At 35.7% G+C, this 23,452-nt stretch overlaps 2 protein-coding genes across 2 annotated transcripts; both read left to right on the top strand.

Annotated features, from left to right (window-relative positions):
• Positions 1-6,482: 6,482 nt before the first annotated feature.
• On the top strand, positions 6,483-10,943 carry LOC144431420 (uncharacterized). Its single transcript, XM_078119531.1, has 11 exons — positions 6,483-6,581; positions 6,676-6,871; positions 7,124-7,304; positions 7,492-7,662; positions 7,847-8,007; positions 8,081-8,291; positions 8,661-8,785; positions 9,406-9,610; positions 9,746-10,052; positions 10,333-10,643; positions 10,813-10,943. Exons 1-11 carry the CDS (start codon positions 6,498-6,500, stop codon positions 10,871-10,873), a joined length of 2,013 nt encoding a protein of 670 aa, XP_077975657.1. The 5' UTR covers positions 6,483-6,497; the 3' UTR covers positions 10,874-10,943.
• A 7,639-nt stretch (positions 10,944-18,582) lies between these two features.
• Positions 18,583-23,069, top strand: LOC120332194 (uncharacterized). The gene is made up of 11 exons (XM_078119410.1): positions 18,583-18,681; positions 18,776-18,971; positions 19,224-19,404; positions 19,592-19,762; positions 19,947-20,107; positions 20,181-20,391; positions 20,761-20,885; positions 21,513-21,717; positions 21,853-22,159; positions 22,440-22,750; positions 22,920-23,069. The coding sequence occupies exons 1-11, from the start codon at positions 18,598-18,600 to the stop codon at positions 22,978-22,980; spliced, it is 2,013 nt and encodes a 670-aa protein (XP_077975536.1). The 5' UTR covers positions 18,583-18,597; the 3' UTR covers positions 22,981-23,069.
• Positions 23,070-23,452: the final 383 nt, after the last annotated feature.

Genomic DNA, 23,452 nt, shown 5'->3' with positions numbered 1-23,452 from the left:
AAAGAGAACGCGGCAAGGTGTTCAGTGCGCAGACGATCGCCTATTTGATTCACCAGCATTCCTTTGCAGACAAAATCAAACGCTGCGTTGTTTGCCCGCGGCGTAAAGAAGCACTCCATGTGTCGTCGTATTTTATTGTTTCCCGGATACGAGGTACAGCATCGCAGAAGTCTGAAATACACGACTGCACAGACGCTCCATCCATTAGCCTTGACTGCAATGCGCCGTATAATACATCCACGTGATAGAATATTGTGGAGAAAAAAGTGAAAAAAAATGAAAACTCACCATCTTCTAGCAGACGCTTTAGACCTACCGCCTCCCTCACAGAGCGTTCGTCCCAAACCGGAGAGCTCTGAATGCCATTGAAACACTCAATGAGCTCAGACCTAATTTCGGACACGCCCTGCACCACGCGTGATCGCAAGTTCCAACGTGTTGGTGCACAAGCTGGGAGACGGCGGCTACATATCTGGCGAAGGAGGTCAGAGCGCTTCGGCGAAACGGAAAAAAATGAAGAAAACCCCGAAACATTTGCAAAAAATATACGGACGAGAGGGGTATCAAGACACATATTTTTAATAACGAGGTTAAATTGGTGTGCATAACAATGTAAAAAATGCGCATGAGGAAAATCTTCTTTTATATAAACTTGAACACCATGTTTCGACCCACTCATGACTGCCGCGCCGTCATAAGTTTGAGCTATCAATTTAGCGGTAGCAAAAAGTAGGCAATAAAAACAAAAAAGTTCATTTTTGTCCTCGCTGTAACACAACCATTCGTGTTTTTTATACCAAGTTTCTGCGCAGAATGTACGCCGACGCTTTCCTCCGTCATGGGATTGTTCCAGTGAACAATTTTTTGGTTAATAAGGCCCAAGACGTTGTACCTCTAATTTTTGTTCCAGCGGCAGCTGCGAAAACGGAGTGCGAAGTAGTGCATCAACCTTATTCATTATGAGGTCTAAGGCTAAGAAATGCGAAGCCGGAAAGAAGTGAGGAGCTCAAAAGGAATGTGGAAAATCGAAAGCAAATGGACTAAAGGTCTCTAACTGATTCAAATAGCGAAACAAGCGACACAAACGAAGGCGAGGAAACTATCAACTCTTCAAGCAACCAACGAACGAGAAGGAATGCGTGAATATGTCAACACGTTGTTGTAAGAAACGTCGGCATTGTGTCGTCATAATTTCGGGGCTAGCCCCGATGATTTGGTAAAAGAAACAGAAAACAAACGAGACAAACGCGGCGAGTGGAAGATAAAAGAGAGAATACGATATACAATGAGCAACCGGGGCAAAATCGGCGTCGCCCCGTCGACGTTCGGCGAAGGCTTTGCGAGCGAAAAATGAACCATGTCGGGAGAATATGGTTAGTGTAGACAGTCTGTGCAACCGATATTGAGGTATTTTTCGAATATTTTTTATTATACCGAAAAAACAACCGGGGCATTGCCCCGGTTGGCCCTATTGACGCGCCGCCACTGCGAAAAGTATTCTAAATTTGGCAGCTTTTACATGCACCCGAATGACGGGTTAACTATTGCCTTCGACTTAACGGCCGCGGCTCGCCCCTCCCTCCCCCTTTAGATAATGTGGATAACATAATATTGAAACTTTATCTCGATTACCGTGTGCCGATTAAATCCTGTTGGAGTGAATTTGAACGCAATCCCGCACTGTCCTTGTGGCGATGTGTCCTCTCATTTTTTGAATATGGTGGCTAGTCATTAGGGTTGGGTATTTCGACTCGAATAAACAATTCAAATCGCCACCAACTTGTTACCCACAGCTCATCGATACATTGAAAACTATTAGAATAATTTATTTTTCCGCAATTCGAAAATTAAAATATCATAAATAATTTAAGTTCCGCCATTCATTATAAATTCTAAGATATGAAAGCAATAACATAAAACGATTTTTAGTGCTTATTTTCCAATTTGAATTCCTAACCTTTATCATTATATTGGTAATGCACCCACCTCCTCATTTTATGTATTTAATATGATAACGGGAACACAGCCACGAATACCATCAGGGACGCAGATATCATATTGTAAAAACATGGCAAGAATCCATTTTGTGTCCATATTGTTGATAAGTTGCCTTGATTTCCACAGAAAGTTACCATTTTGTATAAATTAGCTTACTGTAGGCATTTATTAAAACTAAACATGAATTGAAGAAGTGTTCATTTAGAGTTTCATTTTGTTATTAGCAGATATTATGTCGAAGTATGCGTACCAAGATTGCGCACAACCTGAAAATAGTATGTGTGTGTACCTGTTGGGATTCAGGTAGTGCGACATCTTGGTGCGCTTACTTCTGGAGCACCTATTAATATGTATTCAGACAATATTTTGTAACCAATGATAATGATAAATAATCATGTGCTTCATGCTTGCTCCTCTTTACCATGGTCTCGGGAATGACTGATAATTGTATATTGCATGTATACTATGTTTTCTTCTCTTTACTTTTAACCTAATGAAATGAGAAAAGGGTTTCTATGCATTAGACTCACGGCGTTTCCGTAAAATTACAAATCCTCAAAACACAATTTGATTTTACATTGAAGGATTTATTCAAGTATGGATTTGCCCAATACATTTTTGGGGCTCCCGAAGTATGCGAACCAAGATGGCGGACATCGGAATGTAATATGTGTACTAGGTTAAGGTTAGGCCATAATTTTAGGTATAAATACTACGGGAGGCTCTCTGATAATAGGACTAAAATAAGGAAAATTGGAAAAAAATTATCGCCTAACCCTAACCTGTTACCCGTGTTACGTTTCGATGTCCGCCATCTTGGTTCGCATACTTCGGGAGCACCACATTTTTTAATAATAAACCGCATTATTTAAGTTCAGTGGATCGCGAGTTAGGCATGTTATAGGTCCCCCGATAGCAGGTATTTATAAAGCATTTCCTGAGCTATCAAAAATACCAAAAATAGCTAAATTTTCAAATTTGTCTAGCTAATTACACAAGTATATCGTCACGCTAATAACCGAATCGCGTAAGTCATTTTTAGCAGTTTTGAGAAAAACGTGAAAAACTTCCTAATGATATTGTCATGCCATTGAGAGTCAATAATTTGCCAAAGTTCAATTTTTTGATCGTAGCCGGATTTAAGTTAATTTGTATGACGCAGTCATGTGACGTCATAATGGTGCACTGTGACTTAGGCAGAAATGTGTCAATGACTTGGAGACACACGCAATTTTGCAACTTGACTATATGTACCAGTACTGAAAACCAAACTATATAGAATAAAACAGCAATGTACCCTTATATAAAAGCCAACCAAGGGGAATTGGACTCAGACAGTGAATATCACAAGTGCACGCCTTCCTATACTGTAGTATAAATTGAAATTTATAAGCGCTAAGCTAGAATCTGAGATGCAAAAACTCGAAAATCATTTGCCGAGGTTATTTTGCCTCTGTGACGTCATAGTCCTGCGTTATCAATGATAATTCATTATGACGAAACAATTGAACAAATTTGCATATCATACAAAATCTCTATTTTTATGGGTTTCGGAATTCTTAAAACAAAATCTGACTTAACAGACAGGTGCGCAGCATTACATAAATACCTATTTTATGAAAAACTCAAAACCGCCAAAAAATGACTTACGCAATTCGGGTATTAGCGTGACGATATTATAATATATCTCTACTTAATGTTCCCATACATCAATGTTCTCAAAATTAAAAAATATAGGTCAAGTTATTTTTGTCCACGTTATGTTAGACTACTCTGTTCAATAAACTTTCTTGTCTTTTCTACCTTTTCATATATTTTGTTAAAACCAAGTTTGTCAGTTTTACATATTTCACACAAATTTCTTACACGCTCCTTCACAAATTCCTCTATCACTTTCAATTTCTTTTCAAATCCACTTTGAATGCAGGTGCTGGCCGCGTAGTAGGAGTTAACAAGATCCGCATCAGGAATGAATTACATGCTGATAACGGAAACACCAAAAGCGAACTAGACTTATGATAGCTCATTGGAAAAAAATGTACATATTGGTGTTTTTGCTGATGACTTTTGTTTTGAGGATAATATTTGTTGTTGAGCAAATTTTTTGTCGGGAACTAATATGCCGATCGTTTTCGAATTAAGTCTTTCAAATATGGCTGAAGCCTGGGTATCACTTTCATATTCTTTATTGAAATTTGTTATGAGTTTCATGGTGCACGATATTTTACGAAATATTTTGCTTTTTATTTTAACTAAAGGGGAACACTTTTTATTTCGTATTACTCGACCGACTCCGTATTGTTTGTCCGGCGATCTCTACTAACTTGGTGCTTCCAAATCTACCGTACTGGTACTCATGATTGGTATTTGTCTCCATATATTTGAGTATTGCTCTCCTGTTTTATTGACATCTGAACCTCCTCTGATTTGGTAAATTTGAGTTTCCTATTCTTGTCGGAAACAGTTTGATTAAGTAAGAAGTATCAAATACAAAGAAGTATCAGATGTTTCCTGATTTTTCCCTCTTTGCTAGTTTATCCTGGCAATACAAATCGATACTCAGATTGTCAGTGATTATTAGTCGTCTAAAAAAAATTTACAAAGAATTTTTCACATCAGTACCATAATAGTAACACGATAATCGGAAAAATATGTTTTGTTCATATAATAAAAAATGTAAGTTGGTCTGTGTGACAAAATGCGTATTCATTTGGCGTTTCTTTGACAACCGTGTTTCCCCGAAAATAAGACGTAGTCTGAATTATATCGTTAATCAGGGGGAAAAATTTCACAATCGCAACAATGATAGAATTGAATGAAATAAAGTGAAATAATTTCGCGTTAAATTTCAAGTAAAAGTAATCAAAAATTTCTCTCTTAAGATTACAAGATTTTTTGAATAACCTTTTTTGGTGGACTAATTAAATAGAACGAGACTGTTAAACTGTGGGCAGTTAAATATTTTGAATCTGAATGATGATTATAAATGTGTACCCCAGCTGGTAATTGCTTTATTTATTTTTGCCATGGTGAAGTATAGACAGTATTTTTCTGAGTCCGGGGTCAAGGGAATTTCCATAGATAAATTAGATAAATAATTAGATAAAGATAGATAAATATCAATGTACTCTACAGAATATATTATTGATGAGAAAAAGTTCCTAATGTTCCTATGCATTGAAAGGATGCAAAAAGTAAACGGAGTTTTAAACGGCTCATGGCTGTGGGATATATGGATTTTTAAATATATATACGTCACATGTACGTACAGAACATTTATGTAGCCATGGCTATGTACACATAAAACATTCGTGAAACCTTTTAAATGATGATATTAAGTATAATAAATTCACAAACGACATATTCGACATATTCACCATATCTAGTTCATATCTGGATAGAGATTTATAATATATAACGAAATGAAGAGTCTTGAAATCTATATATATCTATATATATAAATCTACACAATCATTATTTGATTCCCAGATACTGTTTGTCACGGGCTACCTTAGATTCTATACCTCACTTTTGGTCTCTTGAATTGCTATATTATAACTCTTTTTTGAGACTTACTGTGAATCTGATTGTCATATCAGGTATTTTATGTATTTATTGCGTTATTTTTGTTTTGCTTATGTTTATTTGTTGTGTTGTTTTTATATGGACCACAGCGGTCTGGAGTAATAAACGAACGAATTGAACGATTTGAATATATCTATATCATTAGCTTCATGGTTTTTCGGCATGATATTCTGTGTATATTCAAATAACGAGATGCCAAGAATGAACAATTACAATGCAACGAAACAGTTGGATTCAAAACACACCGCATCACTTCAAAATGTGATGTTCTGAAGTTGCTTAGATACCACATACATAATTTAGATAAACGGCGCCAGGTCTGGGATCTAATCCTACACTTCGATGTCTTGTAATTACTATCCAGCATTAGTATGACATAATGATACTGATTTAAATCTCTCAACGCTATATCGAAGCATTAATCCATAGGTGCAAAATACACGGATTCGTGCTATAAAATGTTTTTTATGTCTTCCTCGGATTTTTGTTTGAAATCGAAAACAGCATAGTTAAAACAAAAATTGTAACAGGATAAGTTTCATTGAACACATTGAAAACTAATAATGTAAAAAGTAAGGAATCGAGAACGGGTTGTAAAAACAAGAAGATGAAATCACCATGCAAAATGTATTAAGCCTACTTCTGAATCTTATCTGCTGATTTAATATTGCAAGTTTGAACTGCAAATGGATTATCTTTCCCGTGTCTCGAGTTATCAAAACTTGATCGTTCAACAAAACTGCACTGGGAAAGCCTCATAATATATACACATATCGAAATTACGGAATCCATAAGTTTATTCGAGTAGGATGATTATGCATGTTTTGAACGACAAAATAGCAACCAGGAGTGTTTTATCGGCGCCAGTACGGTTCAAGATATTCTGTTTCGGGGTATAAATAGGCCACGGAAACATGAATCGAATCAGTCTCAACTCGAAGAACTTCGAAACAAGACACAAAATGAGGATCCTGATCTTACTTCTGGCTTGCCTGGCGGTAAGTCTATTTTACTATATCTATTTGAATTCGAATTTGGTAAAATCTTTGCTCTACAGTCTATAATATCACGCAACCTATTTTCTTTATACAGATTGCCAACGCAGCCTCCTATGTTCAACATCCATGTGGTTACACTAAATATTCCATCAGGAGATTCTACGTCTTCCCTACTTCGGCATGTCTCAAGTTTCGTGTTCATTTTTCCACCTCCTGGTTCACTACCAAATATTATTCTTCCGTGATGAGTTCTTATCCTGGAACTAAATGTGGAACAGATGATTTTCAAGGTAATAATTATTCATTTCTTCAAGACATTAATACCTTTGCATTTCAGAACGATAGATTTCTCTTTTCTCGTTTTTATTAAAAAGTTCTCTCTGTTCGCCACTCTCTTCTTTTTAAAATCTCACTCATATTCTTTTCATTGTTTCTCTCTTCCCTTCCTTCTTTTTTTTCTCTCTCTCAGATTTGTTGCCTTCCATTACCTCCATCGATTTTCAATGTAACTTCATTTCTATTTTACTTTCTCAAAAACACAGAAATGACCAAAATCGAATTCAAGACCAATCTTGAGAAGAAGCTGAAGTCAAAGGCAGATGCAATATTGAAGGAGATGAACGAACATTACGATACTTGGCTTGTTGATTTCAACTTGAGAATGGAGAGTTGCAAGACTAAATTTGCCGATAGAGTCAATGAATATACAATAGAATTTATGAAGTATTTTTTATGTTAATTTTCTTTCATACATCGGTTCAGTGCAATAATACTAAAATTAAAATCGAAACTAAGAAATGGAATTAAATTTTTTTTTTATTCTAAAAGCCAAGTCTTGTTGGCATCGAAAATTTCTTAACGTCTAATTCTATTCAGGAAACTATTTATTTTTCGGTATTTATATATATAGATACGTCCCTGAGGAGCGCAGAGCAGCTGTTTCGGAGAAAAAGGATAAAGCTGTATCCACATTCACAGCAAAAATTGACAAAATGGCTTCTATCACCGCTATTAAATACAAATATGCAATTCAGAAGAGACACAACAAGTTGATTGCTTTCCATGGAAGGATCGTCAATGCGTAAGCTCGATTATTTAACGCTTTTTTTAAGTAACTTTACTGATACAACGTAATGTTTTCTGTAATATATTGAGAAAATTTCCACTTCTGTATGTTCTGCTAATTTAAACAACAATAAAAATTCATTTAAAAACAACAAAGGTAAAATCACGTGAAATAACTTTTCCTTCATATATTAAACCAGAGCACTAAAATGCTTCCAAACTCGATCTGAGAAAATTGCTCAATTCAAGAAGGCACTTACCGGACGGATCAAAGAGTATTTTGCTCATTTCAAGAAAGTTATGAGTAAACTCAACGAGAAAAAGGTTAAAGTTTATCGCTGTCTTTTATATAAGATGCATGGTGAGTTAACATTATTAACGCTACGTTTCGCTAACATTTTACATTATTTTTAACAATATTTTTGATTTTTTAGGATCAAAAACCTGGGAAAAAGAAATTGTCGACGCTGTTGTGAATGAATATAAAACCAAATTATCAAACAAACTTGATGTCACTTTTAATTCCTACGCGGACAAAATTAACGGTTTCAAAGATGTGATAGTTCAAAGATATGCATGCTCTTATCAATGCACAACATACACTGGATGCTTGAACTTTTTCAAGAAGAAGTATTATAATTCATGGTAAAACTTGTCAATGTTTTAAAGAATATTTAATGCCAATTTGAAACACTTTTCTGGTTAGTTTGATAGGAAAATTTATTAAAGTTGACTCACAATTTTTGTCTGCTGATCAACTAGCAGAATTTTAGCAAAATAAACACAAACTCAAGCTTCATTAGTATTTAATATTAGTATTGCAATATTAAGTATACTAGGAGTATAATTTCCCTGACAGCTAGTCTAAGAGCTTAGTGGTTCTTTGCGAAAAATTTCCGATTTCCCACTTTCAAGCAATACCTTGTAAGTATGCTTTGGCAAATTACTTGTGAGAAAAGTAAAAAGAGTTTTATTCAAAGTCGAAGACTTATTAAAAACAATATTTCATTTCAGCAAAAAACTTGGAACATGGTGGACTTTCCGATACACGAAGAAAATTAGTTGCTTCAAGTTTGCTAATTATAGATATTATGCCTGGAAGAAGCCTGAATTCAAGAAATTGAAAACTTGCGATATCGGTATTTATTGAAAATTTAATTTTAGATTTAGATATCTTAAGCACACTAAAATTCTATAGTCAAATGCAATACTTTTCTTCGTGTTAGCTATGCAATTCAAACGTAGAGTCGGAGAACATTAACAATCGACTCCGAATCTGAGTTGAAAAAGTTGACTCCGGCTCCGAATACTCGGGGAATCAGATTTTGAGGCTAAAAGCTTTGGCGTATGCAATCATTCTTTAATAAATTGCCAGGAACGCTCAGCCATAATGAACATAACTTTTTTAAATTACTGTACAAAATTTTAATTTCTTTCGTTCTTACGAAACGTCTGAAATTCGGGCTTCGGAGAATTCAAATTTCGACTCTGACTCCAAATCTTGAATCCAGAAAGTTTGAAAATTCGATTCCAGCTTCGACTCCAACAAACACATACCAAATACCGACACAGACTCCTCACACAGACACAGACACCGACTCCTCAGCCTTGGTCTTGAGTTAGTCCATCTATCGTCTATGATTCTATGTGCTCTGAAGATACAAAGCATAATCTATGACACACAGACACAGACACCGACTCAGCCTTGGTCTTAAGTTATCAAGCATACTCATTCTAACAAAATCTTATTTCGTCACAGAAACTGTGAACAAATCTTCCGCCGAATTCGAGTTCGATCTTTCCAAGAAAGTAAAAACCGCAGTCAGCGTTGCGAAGGAAGCATACAAGGCATGGGAATTGAAATGGACGGGACTTCATAAGAAATATTATGAAGAATATCAAACGATTGTTACAAAGAGACATAAGTGGTTGATCAAGGCTTTGGAAGCAACATACTACGTCAGGTATAAAGTTTCAAAACTCGGGCAATGTACTACAAATTTGACTTATCACCTGAATATTTCTGTTTTTTTTTCGCTTTCCGTTGGGGTATTTCGACCGAATGGTAAAAGCCTAATAATACTATTTACTACTTTTAGGCAAGGACGCCTCTGCAAGATGGCATTATGTAAAATCGAATCATACACAATGAAACTGGCAAGTCAGAAAACTAAAGCTCTCAAATGTTACGAAAAAATGTTGGCCGATCGATTGAATACTTCGGGAAAGGTTTACGTCAAAAGGATAGAAAAATACGAAAACAATTTGAAAAAGTTGGCTGAAAAAATAACTGCTCGTTATCAAGCTTGCCTCAACACAAGAACGAAGAAAATTGAGAAACATACTCAGAATTTGAATGAGAAGAAAGACAAATTGAGAGAAGCTTTGAAGAATGGTCTGGCCAAGGTGATTATATAATTGAGACTAAAAATTAAGATAACTAATCAATGTGACGGAGTTCTGAAATTTTAACTCAATCTTGTAGTCACTCATTTATACGAATTTCAACAGTTTCAAAAATAGTTAAACAAATTATTGTATCAAAAACATGAATCGGATTATTTCAAGGAAAAAGGCAAAACAAAATATCAGTACAAAAATCCCGACTTTCCTATATGGTTATGCTGCAACCTTTAAGTTCTCCTGAATTTACTCAATTTATCGAAAAACATTGTCTTACATCCAGGTTTCTAAAATGAAGAATAATCAATACAAAAAGATGTTGGCTTTCTACTTTGGTGAAGAGTTTGAAGGAGCTGTATCTGATCTCTTCGGTGCATACAAAAGCAAGGTCAACAGTCAATATCTCGCAATTCTCGATGAGTTCGACCAATACTGGAATGATATGATTCCAAAACTTGAACAACATTACGCCTGTGGATACAAATGCAATTATGCTGTCAAGTTTACTCTTCCTGTTATGAATTGCTCGTCGTTCCAGTGGAGGATTGTTTATCCAACCACATGCAGCTATAAGTTCAGTCTGAAATATTACAGGTGAGATACTTTTTAGTTCAATTTAAAATATCATAGCGAAGCAAACAAACCAGCAAGCTACTGTCAAGCGATGGCCAGTGTGATCTATACTTCAACATACCTGGTCGGACTGTCGAGGCATAAGTAATTAAAATAACAACTAGTAATTAATTCTTACACATATTTTCAGGCATTACTATGGATACGTTCTCAAGCAGAACAAAAGTGGATGTTACATTTGGAGCAAGTAATTTGCCAGCGACGGCTAATAACGACGACACATCGAAATTTTAGAAAATCATAGTCTAAACTAGAATACTAGAAACTTAGTTTGGGTGATTGGAAATAAATGTTGTCGCATATTACATGTGTTTTGTTAGTATTGGGTAAATGTGGGTACAGTATTACGATTGAATTTTTTATATTTCCAACGCAATGCCACCGACAAGATAAAGTTATCTCAGATATCAGAAATTTTAATTAACCGTTCGATATTGCTTCGTGATTTATAATGCGGGAGGTTAATATTTTATACAAAATGTCAATCGAGGTATCATCACGTACAATAAAATGCAATAAGATGAAATATTCCCATGGTTTATCAGAAATAGTTTTATGTGGCGTTTCAATATTGCGAAAAGTCAGTGGCGGCGCGTGGTCATTTTGACAACCGGGGCAAGCTACTGCGGGACCAAGTCACCCCTATCTACGGGGACAGGATGAGCGCTATAAGTTCTCCCATCATTTTATGAGTATAAAAACCTTTCCATCGGTAACAACCAATCGGCAAAAGCGACCATTTTTAACGATAAGAAAGTGTCCTCAAAACCGGTCCAAGTCAAGGGATTAATAAATATAGACATAGTTTATTTTGAAACCTCTTTCAAAAGGAAAGGCCTTTTCCCAGATAAATACAATGACATATTAACAGAAACTTCGGGAAAGACAGACAAAACCTAAAATAAGGTTTAAAACGTTACTATGAGGAAAGGAAAGGTAATGCAAAGATAAGGACATGCGTCGCTCACTCATAGATATATTTGCTGCTAGACTTCTACTGCTTGAACATATATGCAACACGCCGCGGTTTCTTGGAAGCAAAATGCTCAATAACGCGCTGATTAAAGTCATGCATCCCAGAAATAACGTCTCTGTGAATGGATAAAACAGCCAAGGAATTTAATCTATCTTGCTTCATTGTGTTTCTGAGATACGTTTTAATACGCTTCAGCGTGCTGAATGTTCGCTCTGCGTCGGCGGAAGAAATAGGCGTCGTCAAAATGATGTCCAGAAATTTTGCAGACGCCGCAAAGGTAGTTACTAGAGTGTTATCTATGAGGAACCCATAGAGCGCGCAAGTTGATGTGATGTTCAAAAAAATTTGATTGGTGTATATACATCGCAATTCATTTTCCAATTTACCCACGTTTATCATGGGGTAAAATTTGGAGACAGTAGCCAACAAATGGATGGGAAATTGACGTGCAAATTTTGAAAATTTTTTTGGGGTTCATCAAAGAGAACGCGGCAAGGTGTTCAGTGCGCAGACGATCGCCTATTTGATTCACCAGAATGTCACAGCATTCCTTTGCAGACAAAATCAAACGCTGCGTTGTTTGCCCGCGGCGTAAAGAAGCACTCCATGTGTCGTCGTATTTTATTGTTTCCCGGATACGAGGTACAGCATCGCAGAAGTCTGAAATACACGACTGCACAGACGCTCCATCCATTAGCCTTGACTGCAATGCGCCGTATAATACATCCACGTGATAGAATATTGTGGAGAAAAAAGTGAAAAAAAATGAAAACTCACCATCTTCTAGCAGACGCTTTAGACCTACCGCCTCCCTCACAGAGCGTTCGTCCCAAACCGGAGAGCTCTGAATGCCATTGAAACACTCAATGAGCTCAGACCTAATTTCGGACACGCCCTGCACCACGCGTGATCGCAAGTTCCAACGTGTTGGTGCACAAGCTGGGAGACGGCGGCTACATATCTGGCGAAGGAGGTCAGAGCGCTTCGGCGAAACGGAAAAAAATGAAGAAAACCCCGAAACATTTGCAAAAAATATACGGACGAGAGGGGTATCAAGACACATATTTTTAATAACGAGGTTAAATTGGTGTGCATAACAATGTAAAAAATGCGCATGAGGAAAATCTTCTTTTATATAAACTTGAACACCATGTTTCGACCCACTCATGACTGCCGCGCCGTCATAAGTTTGAGCTATCAATTTAGCGGTAGCAAAAAGTAGGCAATAAAAACAAAAAAGTTCATTTTTGTCCTCGCTGTAACACAACCATTCGTGTTTTTTATACCAAGTTTCTGCGCAGAATGTACGCCGACGCTTTCCTCCGTCATGGGATTGTTCCAGTGAACAATTTTTTGGTTAATAAGGCCCAAGACGTTGTACCTCTAATTTTTGTTCCAGCGGCAGCTGCGAAAACGGAGTGCGAAGTAGTGCATCAACCTTATTCATTATGAGGTCTAAGGCTAAGAAATGCGAAGCCGGAAAGAAGTGAGGAGCTCAAAAGGAATGTGGAAAATCGAAAGCAAATGGACTAAAGGTCTCTAACTGATTCAAATAGCGAAACAAGCGACACAAACGAAGGCGAGGAAACTATCAACTCTTCAAGCAACCAACGAACGAGAAGGAATGCGTGAATATGTCAACACGTTGTTGTAAGAAACGTCGGCATTGTGTCGTCATAATTTCGGGGCTAGCCCCGATGATTTGGTAAAAGAAACAGAAAACAAACGAGACAAACGCGGCGAGTGGAAGATAAAAGAGAGAATACGATATACAATGAGCAACCGGGGCAAAATCGGCGTCGCCCCGTCGACGTTCGGCGAAGGCTTTGCGAGCGAAAAATGAACCATGTCGGGAGAATATGGTTAGTGTAGACAGTCTGTGCAACCGATATTGAGGTATTTTTCGAATATTTTTTATTATACCGAAAAAACAACCGGGGCATTGCCCCGGTTGGCCCTATTGACGCGCCGCCACTGCGAAAAGTATTCTAAATTTGGCAGCTTTTACATGCACCCGAATGACGGGTTAACTATTGCCTTCGACTTAACGGCCGCGGCTCGCCCCTCCCTCCCCCTTTAGATAATGTGGATAACATAATATTGAAACTTTATCTCGATTACCGTGTGCCGATTAAATCCTGTTGGAGTGAATTTGAACGCAATCCCGCACTGTCCTTGTGGCGATGTGTCCTCTCATTTTTTGAATATGGTGGCTAGTCATTAGGGTTGGGTATTTCGACTCGAATAAACAATTCAAATCGCCACCAACTTGTTACCCACAGCTCATCGATACATTGAAAACTATTAGAATAATTTATTTTTCCGCAATTCGAAAATTAAAATATCATAAATAATTTAAGTTCCGCCATTCATTATAAATTCTAAGATATGAAAGCAATAACATAAAACGATTTTTAGTGCTTATTTTCCAATTTGAATTCCTAACCTTTATCATTATATTGGTAATGCACCCACCTCCTCATTTTATGTATTTAATATGATAACGGGAACACAGCCACGAATACCATCAGGGACGCAGGTTGATAAGTTGCCTTGATTTCCACAGAAAGTTACCATTTTGTATAAATTAGCTTACTGTAGGCATTTATTAAAACTAAACATGAATTGAAGAAGTGTTCATTTAGAGTTTCATTTTGTTATTAGCAGATATTATGTCGAAGTATGCGTACCAAGATGGCGCACAACCTGAAAATAGTATGTGTGTGTACCTGTTGGGATTCAGGTAGTGCGACATCTTGGTGCGCTTACTTCTGGAGCACCTATTAATATGTATTCAGACAATATTTTGTAACCAATGATAATGATAAATAATCATGTGCTTCATGCTTGCTCCTCTTTACCATGGTCTCGGGAATGACTGATAATTGTATATTGCATGTATACTATGTTTTCTTCTCTTTACTTTTAACCTAATGAAATGAGAAAAGGGTTTCTATGCATTAGACTCACGGCGTTTCCGTAAAATTACAAATCCTCAAAACACAATTTGATTTTACATTGAAGGATTTATTCAAGTATGGATTTGCCCAATACATTTTTGGGGCTCCCGAAGTATGCGAACCAAGATGGCGGACATCGGAATGTAATATGTGTACTAGGTTAAGGTTAGGCCATAATTTTAGGTATAAATACTACGGGAGGCTCTCTGATAATAGGACTAAAATAAGGAAAATTGGAAAAAAATTATCGCCTAACCCTAACCTGTTACCCGTGTTACGTTTCGATGTCCGCCATCTTGGTTCGCATACTTCGGGAGCACCACATTTTTTAATAATAAACCGCATTATTTAAGTTCAGTGGATCGCGAGTTAGGCATGTTATAGGTCCCCCGATAGCAGGTATTTATAAAGCATTTCCTGAGCTATCAAAAATACCAAAAATAGCTAAATTTTCAAATTTGTCTAGCTAATTACACAAGTATATCGTCACGCTAATAACCGAATCGCGTAAGTCATTTTTAGCAGTTTTGAGAAAAACGTGAAAAACTTCCTAATGATATTGTCATGCCATTGAGAGTCAATAATTTGCCAAAGTTCAATTTTTTGATCGTAGCCGGATTTAAGTTAATTTGTATGACGCAGTCATGTGACGTCATAATGGTGCACTGTGACTTAGGCAGAAATGTGTCAATGACTTGGAGACACACGCAATTTTGCAACTTGACTATATGTACCAGTACTGAAAACCAAACTATATAGAATAAAACAGCAATGTACCCTTATATAAAAGCCAACCAAGGTGAATTGGACTCAGACAGTGAATATCACAAGTGCACGCCTTCCTATACTGTAGTATAAATTGAAATTTATAAGCGCTAAGCTAGAATCTGAGATGCAAAAACTCGAAAATCATTTGCCGAGGTTATTTTGCCTCTGTGACGTCATAGTCCTGCGTTATCAATGATAATTCATTATGACGAAACAATTGAACAAATTTGCATATCATACAAAATCTCTATTTTTATGGGTTTCGGAATTCTTAAAACAAAATCTGACTTAACAGACAGGTGCGCAGCATTACATAAATACCTATTTTATGAAAAACTCAAAACCGCCAAAAAATGACTTACGCAATTCGGGTATTAGCGTGACGATATTATAATATATCTCTACTTAATGTTCCCATACATCAATGTTCCCAAAATTAAAAAATATAGGTCAAGTTATTTTTGTCCACGTTATGTTAGACTACTCTGTTCAATAAACTTTCTTGTCTTTTCTACCTTTTCATATATTTTGTTAAAACCAAGTTTGTCAGTTTTACATATTTCACACAAATTTCTTACACGCTCCTTCACAAATTCCTCTATCACTTTCAATTTCTTTTCAAATCCACTTTGAATGCAGGTGCTGGCCGCGTAGTAGGAGTTAACAAGATCCGCATCAGGAATGAATTACATGCTGATAACGGAAACACCAAAAGCGAACTAGACTTATGATAGCTCATTGGAAAAAAATGTACATATTGGTGTTTTTGCTGATGACTTTTGTTTTGAGGATAATATTTGTTGTTGAGCAAATTTTTTGTCGGGAACTAATATGCCGATCGTTTTCGAATTAAGTCTTTCAAATATGGCTGAAGCCTGGGTATCACTTTCATATTCTTTATTGAAATTTGTTATGAGTTTCATGGTGCACGATATTTTACGAAATATTTTGCTTTTTATTTTAACTAAAGGGGAACACTTTTTATTTCGTATTACTCGACCGACTCCGTATTGTTTGTCCGGCGATCTCTACTAACTTGGTGCTTCCAAATCTACCGTACTGGTACTCATGATTGGTATTTGTCTCCATATATTTGAGTATTGCTCTCCTGTTTTATTGACATCTGAACCTCCTCTGATTTGGTAAATTTGAGTTTCCTATTCTTGTCGGAAACAGTTTGATTAAGTAAGAAGTATCAAATACAAAGAAGTATCAGATGTTTCCTGATTTTTCCCTCTTTGCTAGTTTATCCTGGCAATACAAATCGATACTCAGATTGTCAGTGATTATTAGTCGTCTAAAAAAAATTTACAAAGAATTTTTCACATCAGTACCATAATAGTAACACGATAATCGGAAAAATATGTTTTGTTCATATAATAAAAAATGTAAGTTGGTCTGTGTGACAAAATGCGTATTCATTTGGCGTTTCTTTGACAACCGTGTTTCCCCGAAAATAAGACGTAGTCTGAATTATATCGTTAATCAGGGGGAAAAATTTCACAATCGCAACAATGATAGAATTGAATGAAATAAAGTGAAATAATTTCGCGTTAAATTTCAAGTAAAAGTAATCAAAAATTTCTCTCTTAAGATTACAAGATTTTTTGAATAACCTTTTTTGGTAGACTAATTAAATAGAACGAGACTGTTAAACTGTGGGCAGTTAAATATTTTGAATCTGAATGATGATTATAAATGTGTACCCCAGCTGGTAATTGCTTTATTTATTTTTGCCATGGTGAAGTATAGACAGTATTTTTCTGAGTCCGGGGTCAAGGGAATTTCCATAGATAAATTAGATAAATAATTAGATAAAGATAGATAAATATCAATGTACTCTACAGAATATATTATTGATGAGAAAAAGTTCCTAATGTTCCTATGCATTGAAAGGATGCAAAAAGTAAACGGAGTTTTAAACGGCTCATGGCTGTGGGATATATGGATTTTTAAATATATATACGTCACATGTACGTACAGAACATTTATGTAGCCATGGCTATGTACACATAAAACATTCGTGAAACCTTTTAAATGATGATATTAAGTATAATAAATTCACAAACGACATATTCGACATATTCACCATATCTAGTTCATATCTGGATAGAGATTTATAATATATAACGAAATGAAGAGTCTTGAAATCTATATATATCTATATATATAAATCTACACAATCATTATTTGATTCCCAGATACTGTTTGTCACGGGCTACCTTAGATTCTATACCTCACTTTTGGTCTCTTGAATTGCTATATTATAACTCTTTTTTGAGACTTACTGTGAATCTGATTGTCATATCAGGTATTTTATGTATTTATTGCGTTATTTTTGTTTTGCTTATGTTTATTTGTTGTGTTGATTTTATATGGACCACAGCGGTCTGGAGTAATAAACGAACGAATTGAACGATTTGAATATATCTATATCATTAGCTTCATGGTTTTTCGGCATGATATTCTGTGTATATTCAAATAACGAGATGCCAAGAATGAACAATTACAATGCAACGAAACAGTTGGATTCAAAACACACCGCATCACTTCAAAATGTGATGTTCTGAAGTTGCTTAGATACCACATACATAATTTAGATAAACGGCGCCAGGTCTGGGATCTAATCCTACACTTCGATGTCTTGTAATTACTATCCAGCATTAGTATGACATAATGATACTGATTTAAATCTCTCAACGCTATATCGAAGCATTAATCCATAGGTGCAAAATACACGGATTCGTGCTATAAAATGTTTTTTATGTCTTCCTCGGATTTTTGTTTGAAATCGAAAACAGCATAGTTAAAACAAAAATTGTAACAGGATAAGTTTCATTGAACACATTGAAAACTAATAATGTAAAAAGTAAGGAATCGAGAACGGGTTGTAAAAACAAGAAGATGAAATCACCATGCAAAATGTATTAAGCCTACTTCTGAATCTTATCTGCTGATTTAATATTGCAAGTTTGAACTGCAAATGGATTATCTTTCCCGTGTCTCGAGTTATCAAAACTTGATCGTTCAACAAAACTGCACTGGGAAAGCCTCATAATATATACACATATCGAAATTACGGAATCCATAAGTTTATTCGAGTAGGATGATTATGCATGTTTTGAACGACAAAATAGCAACCAGGAGTGTTTTATCGGCGCCAGTACGGTTCAAGATATTCTGTTTCGGGGTATAAATAGGCCACGGAAACATGAATCGAATCAGTCTCAACTCGAAGAACTTCGAAACAAGACACAAAATGAGGATCCTGATCTTACTTCTGGCTTGCCTGGCGGTAAGTCTATTTTACTATATCTATTTGAATTCGAATTTGGTAAAATCTTTGCTCTACAGTCTATAATATCACGCAACCTATTTTCTTTATACAGATTGCCAACGCAGCCTCCTATGTTCAACATCCATGTGGTTACACTAAATATTCCATCAGGAGATTCTACGTCTTCCCTACTTCGGCATGTCTCAAGTTTCGTGTTCATTTTTCCACCTCCTGGTTCACTACCAAATATTATTCTTCCGTGATGAGTTCTTATCCTGGAACTAAATGTGGAACAGATGATTTTCAAGGTAATAATTATTCATTTCTTCAAGACATTAATACCTTTGCATTTCAGAACGATAGATTTCTCTTTTCTCGTTTTTATTAAAAAGTTCTCTCTGTTCGCCACTCTCTTCTTTTTAAAATCTCACTCATATTCTTTTCATTGTTTCTCTCTTCCCTTCCTTCTTTTTTTTCTCTCTCTCAGATTTGTTGCCTTCCATTACCTCCATCGATTTTCAATGTAACTTCATTTCTATTTTACTTTCTCAAAAACACAGAAATGACCAAAATCGAATTCAAGACCAATCTTGAGAAGAAGCTGAAGTCAAAGGCAGATGCAATATTGAAGGAGATGAACGAACATTACGATACTTGGCTTGTTGATTTCAACTTGAGAATGGAGAGTTGCAAGACTAAATTTGCCGATAGAGTCAATGAATATACAATAGAATTTATGAAGTATTTTTTATGTTAATTTTCTTTCATACATCGGTTCAGTGCAATAATACTAAAATTAAAATCGAAACTAAGAAATGGAATTAAATTTTTTTTTTATTCTAAAAGCCAAGTCTTGTTGGCATCGAAAATTTCTTAACGTCTAATTCTATTCAGGAAACTATTTATTTTTCGGTATTTATATATATAGATACGTCCCTGAGGAGCGCAGAGCAGCTGTTTCGGAGAAAAAGGATAAAGCTGTATCCACATTCACAGCAAAAATTGACAAAATGGCTTCTATTACCGCTATTAAATACAAATATGCAATTCAGAAGAGACACAACAAGTTGATTGCTTTCCATGGAAGGATCGTCAATGCGTAAGCTCGATTATTTAACGCTTTTTTTAAGTAACTTTACTGATACAACGTAATGTTTTCTGTAATATATTGAGAAAATTTCCACTTCTGTATGTTCTGCTAATTTAAACAACAATAAAAATTCATTTAAAAACAACAAAGGTAAAATCACGTGAAATAACTTTTCCTTCATATATTAAACCAGAGCACTAAAATGCTTCCAAACTCGATCTGAGAAAATTGCTCAATTCAAGAAGGCACTTACCGGACGGATCAAAGAGTATTTTGCTCATTTCAAGAAAGTTATGAGTAAACTCAACGAGAAAAAGGTTAAAGTTTATCGCTGTCTTTTATATAAGATGCATGGTGAGTTAACATTATTAACGCTACGTTTCGCTAACATTTTACATTATTTTTAACAATATTTTTGATTTTTTAGGATCAAAAACCTGGGAAAAAGAAATTGTCGACGCTGTTGTGAATGAATATAAAACCAAATTATCAAACAAACTTGATGTCACTTTTAATTCCTACGCGGACAAAATTAACGGTTTCAAAGATGTGATAGTTCAAAGATATGCATGCTCTTATCAATGCACAACATACACTGGATGCTTGAACTTTTTCAAGAAGAAGTATTATAATTCATGGTAAAACTTGTCAATGTTATAAAGAATATTTAATGCCAATTTGAAACACTTTTCTGGTTAGTTTGATAGGAAAATTTATTAAAGTTGACTCACAATTTTTGTCTGCTGATCAACTAGCAGAATTTTAGCAAAATAAACACAAACTCAAGCTTCATTAGTATTTAATATTAGTATTGCAATATTAAGTATACTAGGAGTATAATTTCCCTGACAGCTAGTCTAAGAGCTTAGTGGTTCTTTGCGAAAAATTTCCGATTTCCCACTTTCAAGCAATACCTTGTAAGTATGCTTTGGCAAATTACTTGTGAGAAAAGTAAAAAGAGTTTTATTCAAAGTCGAAGACTTATTAAAAACAATATTTCATTTCAGCAAAAAACTTGGAACATGGTGGACTTTCCGATACACGAAGAAAATTAGTTGCTTCAAGTTTGCTAATTATAGATATTATGCCTGGAAGAAGCCTGAATTCAAGAAATTGAAAACTTGCGATATCGGTATTTATTGAAAATTTAATTTTAGATTTAGATATCTTAAGCACACTAAAATTCTATAGTCAAATGCAATACTTTTCTTCGTGTTAGCTATGCAATTCAAACCAGAGCTGTAGAGTCGGAGAACATTAACAATCGACTCCGAATCTGAGTTGAAAAAGTTGACTCCGGCTCCGAATACTCGGGGAATCAGATTTTGAGGCTAAAAGCTTTGGCGTATGCAATCATTCTTTAATAAATTGCCAGGAACGCTCAGCCATAATGAACATAACTTTTTTAAATTACTGTACAAAATTTTAATTTCTTTCGTTCTTACGAAACGTCTGAAATTCGGGCTTCGGAGAATTCAAATTTCGACTCTGACTCCAAATCTTGAATCCAGAAAGTTTGAAAATTCGATTCCAGCTTCGACTCCAACAAACACATACCAAATACCGACACAGACTCCTCACACAGACACAGACACCGACTCCTCAGCCTTGGTCTTGAGTTAGTCCATCTATCGTCTATGATTCTATGTGCTCTGAAGATACAAAGCATAATCTATGACACACAGACACAGACACCGACTCAGCCTTGGTCTTAAGTTATCAAGCATACTCATTCTAACAAAATCTTATTTCGTCACAGAAACTGTGAACAAATCTTCCGCCGAATTCGAGTTCGATCTTTCCAAGAAAGTAAAAACCTTAGTCAGCGTTGCGAAGGAAGCATACAAGGCATGGGAATTGAAATGGACGGGACTTCATAAGAAATATTATGAAGAATATCAAACGATTGTTACAAAGAGACATAAGTGGTTGATCAAGGCTTTGGAAGCAACATACTACGTCAGGTATAAAGTTTCAAAACTCGGGCAATGTACTACAAATTTGACTTATCACCTGAATATTTCTGTTTTTTTTTCGCTTTCCGTTGGGGTATTTCGACCGAATGGTAAAAGCCTAATAATACTATTTACTACTTTTAGGCAAGGACGCCTCTGCAAGATGGCATTATGTAAAATCGAATCATACACAATGAAACTGGCAAGTCAGAAAACTAAAGCTCTCAAATGTTACGAAAAAATGTTGGCCGATCGATTGAATACTTCGGGAAAGGTTTACGTCAAAAGGATAGAAAAATACGAAAACAATTTGAAAAAGTTGGCTGAAAAAATAACTGCTCGTTATCAAGCTTGCCTCAACACAAGAACGAAGAAAATTGAGAAACATACTCAGAATTTGAATGAGAAGAAAGACAAATTGAGAGAAGCTTTGAAGAATGGTCTGGCCAAGGTGATTATATAATTGAGACTAAAAATTAAGATAACTAATCAATGTGACGGAGTTCTGAAATTTTAACTCAATCTTGTAGTCACTCATTTATACGAATTTCAACAGTTTCAAAAATAGTTAAACAAATTATTGTATCAAAAACATGAATCGGATTATTTCAAGGAAAAAGGCAAAACAAAATATCAGTACAAAAATCCCGACTTTCCTATATGGTTATGCTGCAACCTTTAAGTTCTCCTGAATTTACTCAATTTATCGAAAAACATTGTCTTACATCCAGGTTTCTAAAATGAAGAATAATCAATACAAAAAGATGTTGGCTTTCTACTTTGGTGAAGAGTTTGAAGGAGCTGTATCTGATCTCTTCGGTGCATACAAAAGCAAGGTCAACAGTCAATATCTCGCAATTCTCGATGAGTTCGACCAATACTGGAATGATATGATTCCAAAACTTGAACAACATTACGCCTGTGGATACAAATGCAATTATGCTGTCAAGTTTACTCTTCCTGTTATGAATTGCTCGTCGTTCCAGTGGAGGATTGTTTATCCAACCACATGCAGCTATAAGTTCAGTCTGAAATATTACAGGTGAGATACTTTTTAGTTCAATTTAAAATATCATAGCGAAGCAAACAAACCAGCAAGCTACTGTCAAGCGATGGCCAGTGTGATCTATACTTCAACATACCTGGTCGGACTGTCGAGGCATAAGTAATTAAAATAACAACTAGTAATTAATTCTTACACATATTTTCAGGCATTACTATGGATACGTTCTCAAGCAGAACAAAAGTGGATGTTACATTTGGAGCAAGTAATTTGCCAGCGACGGCTAATAACGACGACACATCGAAATTTTAGAAAATCATAGTCTAAACTAGAATACTAGAAACTTAGTTTTGGTGATTGGAAATAAATGTTGACGCATATTACATGTGTTTTGTTAGTATTGGGTAAATGTGGGTACAGTATTACGATTGAATTTTTTATATTTCCAACGCAATGCCACCGACAAGATAAAGTTATCTCAGATATCAGAAATTTTAATTAACCGTTCGATATTGCTTCGTGATTCATAATGCGGGAGGTTAATATTTTATACAAAATGTCAATCGAGGTATCATCACGTACAATAAAATGCAATAAGATGAAATATTCCCATGGTTTATCAGAAATAGTTTTATGTGGCGTTTCAATATTGCGAAAAGTCAGTGGCGGCGCGTGGTCATTTTGACAACCGGGGCAAGCTACTGCGGGACCAAGTCACCCCCATCTACGGGGACAGGATGA

Source organism: Styela clava, chromosome 13 (genome assembly GCF_964204865.1).
Source record: "Styela clava chromosome 13, kaStyClav1.hap1.2, whole genome shotgun sequence".
Classification (NCBI taxonomy): Eukaryota; Metazoa; Chordata; class Ascidiacea; order Stolidobranchia; family Styelidae; genus Styela; species Styela clava.
The sequence above is the reverse complement of the archived record's forward strand: the minus strand, read 5'-3'. Positions and strand labels throughout refer to the sequence as shown.